Source organism: Solanum pennellii, chromosome 10 (assembly GCF_001406875.1).
Source record: "Solanum pennellii chromosome 10, SPENNV200".
Taxonomy (NCBI): domain Eukaryota; kingdom Viridiplantae; phylum Streptophyta; class Magnoliopsida; order Solanales; family Solanaceae; genus Solanum; species Solanum pennellii.
In genome coordinates, this window is record NC_028646.1 from 25,378,829 (window position 1) to 25,386,117 (window position 7,289).

General features: G+C 38.8%; 1 protein-coding gene across 1 annotated transcript; it reads left to right on the top strand.

Moving 5' to 3' along the window:
• The first annotated feature begins 6,440 nt into the window (after positions 1-6,440).
• Positions 6,441-7,006, top strand: LOC107002138. Its single transcript, XM_015200045.1, has one exon. It carries the CDS (start codon positions 6,441-6,443, stop codon positions 6,924-6,926), a length of 486 nt encoding a protein of 161 aa, XP_015055531.1. The 3' UTR covers positions 6,927-7,006.
• The last annotated feature ends 283 nt before the right edge of the window (positions 7,007-7,289 follow it).

The window sequence follows — 7,289 nt, forward strand, 5'->3', positions numbered from 1 at the left end:
GAAGAATATAAGAAAGATAAGACTATCTTAGTACATGCACAAGCTAGGTTACAAAATCAATTAAAAGCTTCCATGGGACGAGAAAGGGACATAGCAAACCGTTTCACATTGTATCAAGCAGAAGTGACGACCGAAAGAAATCAATGGATGGAATAGCGTGAAGAATTTCATAACCAAATTGAAGAGCTTCAAGCACATGAAGAGCATATGAGTGATGCAGTTGTCACTATTGAAGAATGGTTGCAGAATTGTCACGAGAAAATGGAGAAGGCCAAAGGACAAGTGCTTCAGTTGACAGAGAGCTTGATTGAAGTTTATGGTGGTCATCTCCATCGAAGTGATGAGATCCTGTGTTGAGAGGCGCGTGCACTAGCCCCACATCTGCCAAAAGCTTTGTTCATGGTCTAATCTAGCCTAGGGGGCAATTGATGATCAAGAAAGGATTTTTTTTTCTTTTTAGTTCGTCAAATTTTGTTTTAATCTCAAGTACTTTGATGTTTTTATTTTGGTCATTTTGATTTGAATGGTATTTTCATTCTAAAGTTAAATAAATTTCGTATTTTTCTTTTCAAAGAAATTTATCCATATTAACTACGTAATGATCTGATTCATGTTCAAACATGATGCGTAGGCAACCTTTAATAGGTTCGATCAAAATGCATTCAAATTATTCAAGTAAAGTAAAGTAGGGGACCAAATGACATAAGCAAGTCGTCCAAAGCCGGGATGAAACATAAAAGTCTTCCAAAACACATTATAGACATAAGAATAATCCAGGTGCTAACATACAACGTGAATTTAATATCCTCAATATGTTGAATCCTAACACATGTTTTTTTATATATATGAGAATTTAGAGAGTTTAAAAGGTGGTTGGTTTGTGAGGAGAGCTGGCATCTCATCAATATAACACAAGATCAAAAGGGAAAGATAAAATGACACGTAAAGACGGAACAGAGTCGGAAAATGAAGATGCACAAACCCAAATGGTTGCGCAAGAATCGGTACCTATGGAAGAGGTGAAAATGTTAAGACAACAGATAAACGAAATGTACGAAGCTTGGATGAATGGGAAAGCTCCTCCGCCTTCAATTCGAGAATATTTGACTGCGAATATGCCATTCCCCATCCAAGTGTCAACAAGTGACCCGGTTTATCCACCTGGGTTTGGACCCCTACATTAACACATCTAATACTGCCGGAACTTCCTCAGTAACTCCCTTGAAACCATCAATGATGAATAATCCACTTTTCATGCCTACTGTCTAAACTAATACAATTCCCCAACCGACACTGGTACAAAAATCCAGTGATGACCCTATACTCAAAGATCAATACGGCCAAGGTCATGCCCCTAAATTAACTTTCAATGTTCCTATCTCTTACCACCACCAACACAGTTCTCCCGTTGAAGTTGAGAAAAACATTGAGAATGAGGAACATGAAGAAATTGCAAGGTCTAGGATGACACAAAAGTGTCTCATTTAAGGACTTATGCATGTTTCCAGATGTTCACTTGCCTCTAGGGTTCAAAACTCCAAAGATTGATAAATATAATGGTCATGGCGATCCAGTGGCTCATTTGAGAAGATTCTGTAATCAGTTGAGGGGAACCGGAGGAAAAGAAGATCTTCTTATGGCTTATTTTGGAGAGAGTTTAACGGGCGTAGCATCAGAATGGTTTATCGATAAGGACATTTCTCATTGGCACGTTTGGGATGATGTGGCGCAAGATTTTGTCCAAAAATTTCAATACAATATCTATATTATTCCGGAGCGCAATTCCCTAGCTAATATGAAAAAATCCCATCAGAAAGTTTTAGGGAATATGACATAAGATTGAGAGAGCAGGCAGCTAGATTCAAACCGACGATGAAAGACTATGAGTTAATTGATGTTTTTCTCCAGGCTCAAGAACCTGACTACTTTCATTATCTTTTCGCCGCAATGGGCAAGCCTTTCGCCGAAGCGATTGAGATCGGAGAAATGGTAGAGAATGTCATAGATTCGGGTAAGATTGTGAGTCAAGAAGCCATTAGATATACCACACAAGCAATATAAAGTGGATCTGGAAATTTTACCAATCAAAAAAGAAGGAGGAAGGTTCCATGACGACATCTGGATCGAGAGGTGTTCAAATGGGCATGAACAATCCTTTTGGTCAAGTCCAACAAGAACAATATAATTTTCCTCAGCATTATTACCCGTCCCAATATGCAGTTCTCAATACTCAGGCATATGTCTAGCCTCCTTCGTGCCAACAATGGTGGGGGCCTGCCCCAAAAGTTTCTCGCCCCAACAACAAATTTTTCAGGCTCCATAAAATCCACATCCCCGGACAAACTATACGAGAGAACAAGGTCGAAAAGAAAATTTTACCCCTATTGGGGAATCGTATACGAGTTTATGACGGAAATTAATACAATTGAGACTGGTTGAACCTGTCAATCTGTATGTTGTCAATCCAAATGCAAGAGGTTTTGATCAAACTGTTATATGCGAGTATCACCCAATGCTCCAGGTCATAACACAGAGAATTGTTGGACCCTAAAAAGAGTCATTGAGAAGTTAATCGAGGATAAGGTAATCGAGGTACGCAATGAGGAAGCACCAAACGTCACCAATAACCCACTCCCTGCTCATAATAATGAGCTGTTGTGGGGATGGTTGACATTTTTGAAGATTATGAGCAAATAAGTAAAACAAAAGTGGAAAGCAAGGTTTCAAAAGAAGAGTCTAGTATGGTTTTAGAACCCATACAAAGGGCAACGATAATTGTTAAAGGTACACGTTCGAATTTTGGGGACTCGAGGAAGCTAGTGTTGTATGTCCCTGAATCTATAAAAAGAGGAGACGTACCGTTGAATGGACCAAAAATGCTACATTCCTGGTAAATTTTCAATGTTTTATCAAAATCAAGGAAGTATGAAAGAGCCAGTTGTGATACAAATTACAACACAACTTCCGATCACAAACACCAAGGCCGTTCTGTGGAACTACAAGAAAGTTATCGTTACTCACAAGGGAAAGGAGATTATCGAAAAAAATGAAACAAGAGGTTTAACTCGTTTCGGAAGGTGTTGCGCTACGTAAGAATTAAAGAGGGACAAACAAATCAAAGAAAATCAGTTGGGATGAAAAAACCAGTCACTGAGGAAGATGCTGAAGAGTTTCTGAAAAAGATGAAAGCTCAAGATTATTCTGTTATAGACCAGTTGAGGAAAACGCCTGCTCAAATCTCTTTATTGTCATTTTCTAAAGAACATCGTGAAGTGTTGACCAGAATTTTGAATGAGGCACATATCTCATAAAATATTACAGTAGGTCACTTGGAAAAGATGGTCAATCGAATTTTTGAGGTAAATAGAATCACTTTCACTGATGATGAATTGCCCTTGGAAGGATCTGGACATAATAGGGCTCTACATTTAACCGTGAAATGTGAAGAACACTATGTGAAGGGAGTCATGGTCGATGGAGGATCGGGTGTAGACATTTTTCCTCTTTCCACTGTACAAAGCTTGAAAATCAGCACTGATAGGATTCGTACTAACAATGTTTGTGTATGGGAATTCGATGGTGCAAAACGGGATACTCTTAGTGAAATATACTTAATTGTTACAATTGGAACTTTTAACAGCGGAGTTCGGAATCACTTTCCAAGTTATTGACATGGACACGTCTTACAATCTGCTTTTGGGTAGGCCATGGATCCACATGGCTTGAGCTGTGCCATCTACTATACACCAAGTGGTCAAGTTTGATCATGACAAACAAGAAATCATTGTCCATGGTGAAGATGATCTCCCAATCACCCTAGATCCTTCAATACCATGCATTGAGGCTAAAAGAGGTTATGAATCCCTCAATTATCAGGCTTTGGAGATAATAACGGTTAATCAGCTCTTAGAAGGAAAGCCTATCCTCCAACCTCATCTGTCCTCTACTTCAGTCATAGTGGTGGCTCAAATGGTACAAAACGGCTATGAACCCGAAAAAGGGTTAGGTTTGTCATTGCAAGGAATTGTGAATCCTATCAATCCAATGGGTAATCAAGATACATTCGGTTTGGGTTTCAATCCAACTAGATTTGATAGAAAATGGGCAAAAAATCGTAAAAGAAATGCTTGGAATCTGTCGAAGCCGATCCCCCATATTGCTCAATCTTTCATTAAATCTCGAGGTGAACCGTGTCCAGACTTACCTATCCAAAATGATGTGGATGAAATGTTTCAAGGTATCAAGGAAATGTTTTATGAGGTAAACATGACTCAGAGGGGTGAGGGCACTAGTCATATGGATGTGCATTTTATCGGCCCGAATGTCCAACTCAATAACTGGAAAGCCACTCCTCTCCCTACAAGAAAGGAGTCATGGTAGTTTTGTTTAGCTTTTTTTTTTTTATTTTATTTTCTTGGATTATTCTCAGGGTTGTAATTGAAACATTCTAGCTGTTTCGCTTTGTTGTTAACCCTTCTATTCTTTTCCATTCAATGCAATGAAGTTCTAGTCATCTTCTTTGTTCCTACTCTTTCTAATATTTGTCATCTTATTTTCATTTTCAGTTACGTTAACTTTAATAATATGACATGCATGCGGAGTTTACAATTAGATCGTAAAAAGTTGTCTGATCTCATAACAATGAATCCTAAGTCTAAGGAATATGATGAAGATGAAGCTGATAAAGAAATAAAAAGGGGTTTGGATCAATTTGAAAATAAACCTAAACCTAATTTAAGTGAAATGGAGGTGGTTAATTTGGGAACTCCCCAAGAAGTGAAAGAAATAAAGATAAGTATTCATGTCGATCGAAATATTCGAGACGACATAATTCAAGTTTTAATTGAATACAAAAATGTCTTCGCTTGGTCATACGATGACATGCCGGGGTTAAGTGTTGATCTACTAGTTCACAAACTTCCCATACATCTTGATTTTCCACCTGTCTAGCAAAAGCGGAGAAAATTTAAGACAGATATGAGGGATAAAATTAAAGAGGAAATCATGAAGCAACTGAGTGCAAAAGTGATCAGGGTCGTCCAATACACTACTTGGTTGGCTAATGTTGTGCCAATACCAAAAAAGGATGGAAAGATAAGAGTTTGTTTTGATTATAGAAATTTAAACAAAGGAAGTCCAAAATACAATTTTCCACTAGCCAACATTCATATCTTGGTTGACAATTGTGCTAAACACGAGATTCAATCTTTCGTGGACTGCTACGCCGGATATCACCAAATTCTCATGGATAAAAAAGACTCAGAAAAAACTGCTTTCACCACCCCGTGGGGTACATATTGTTATAGGGTCATGCCATTTGGTCTAAAAAATGCAGGGGCAACCTACATGAGAGCTATGACTACCATATTCCATGACATGATGCATAAAGAAGTTGAGGTATATGTCGATGATGTCATCATTAAGTCTAGAACACAAATTGACCGTGTACGTGATCTAAGAAATTTTTTTGAAAGGTTGAGAAAGTACAATCTCAAGCTTAATCCGGCTAAATGTGCATTTGGAGTTCCATCTGGCAAGTTTTTGGGTTTTATAGTTAGCCGAAAAGGCATTGAATTAGACCCCTCCAAGATAAAGTCCATTTGAGAATTGCCACCTTCAAAAACCAGAATTGAAGTCATGAGTTTTCTAGGAAGGTTAAACTATATCAGCGATTCATCGCTGAACTCACTACTACATGCGAGCCGATATTCAAGTTATTGAAAAAAGATGTTGCTATTAAATGGACAAGTGAGTGTCAAAAGGCTTTTGAAAAAATTAAGGAATATTTAGCAAATCCTCCGGTACTGGTCCCCCCAGAGCCTGGTAGGCCTTTGTTTTTATAACTCTCAGTGACGGATCATTCCTTTGGTTGCATTCTAGGACAACATGACGTCACGGGGAAAAAGGAACAAGCTATCTATTACTTGAGCAAAAAGTTCACATCCTATGAGGCAAAGTACACTCTATTAGAAAAAACATGTTGTGCTTTAACTTGGGTCGCCCAAAAATTGAAGCACTATTTTTTGTCCTACACCACTTACCTCATATCTCGTATGGATCCTCTGAAATATATTTTTCAAAAAGCCATGCCGACGGGTAGGTTGGAAAAATGGCAGATTTTGCTTACCGAATTTGATTTTGTGTATGTTACTCGCACTGCCATGAAAACACAAGCGTTGGCCGATCATCTGGCAGAGAATCCGATTGATGATGAATACAAACCCTTAAAGACACACTTCCCTGATGAAGAGATCAACTCTATCGAGGAAGAAATTCCTGATAATGACCCCGTATGGAAATTATATTTTGATGGGGCTGTCAACAAAAACGGAGTGGAAATTGTGGCAGTTCTTATCTCACCAAACGGTTGTCATTATCCTGCAACAGCTCGACTTTGATTCTTTTCTACCAACAACACGACAGAATACGAAGCTTGCATCATGGGTTTGAATATGGCAATAAATATGGATGTACATGAGCTCTTAGTCTTGGGGGATTCCGACTTGCTCATTCGACAAGCTCGAGGCGAATGGGAAACTCGAGACCTTAAGCTCATACCGTACAAACAATGTTTAGAAAATCTCATCAAAAAGTTCAAGTCCATTGAATTTAGATATATTCCCAGGTTTCACAATGAGTTGGCTGATGCTTTGGCCACCCTAGCATCGATGCTTCCATACCCAGGTAATACCTACATTGACCCGTTGGAAATCCAAGTTAGGGATCAACATGGTTATTGCAATATAATTGCGGTAGAGGCAGATGGTGAGCCTTGGTATCACGACATCAAACAGTTTATAAAAGCTAGAGAATGTCCACTGCATGCTGATAGAGATCAAAAAAGAACTATTAGGCGACTCACCAATGGGTTCCTCTTAAGTGGCGATATCTTATATAAAAGGACTCCGGATTTGAATTTATTATGATGTGTGAATACTCAAGAGGCGGAAACAATTATGAATGAGGTACACTCAGGGGTATGTGGCCCACACATGAATGGTTACGTCCTAGCAAAAGAAATTATTCGGGCAGGATACTATTGGTTGACCATGGAGCGAGATTGCTTCCAATTTGTTCGCAAGTGCCATAAGTGCCAAATTCATAGCGACTTGATTCACTCACCCCCTTTAGAGTTGCATCCTATGTCTACTCCGTGGCCTTTTGTTACATGGGGAATAGACGTTATATGGCCAATAGAGTCGAAAGCATCTAACAGTCATCGGTTTATTTTAGTTGCCATCGATTACTTTACCAAATGGGTAGAAGGTGTCACGTTCAAATCAGTTACC

What these genes read in the sequence shown, in the direction of transcription:
- LOC107002138 (XM_015200045.1), top strand. Translation starts at nt 6,441, where the DNA reads ATGGGTTTGAATATGGCAATAAATATGGATGTACATGAGCTCTTAGTC.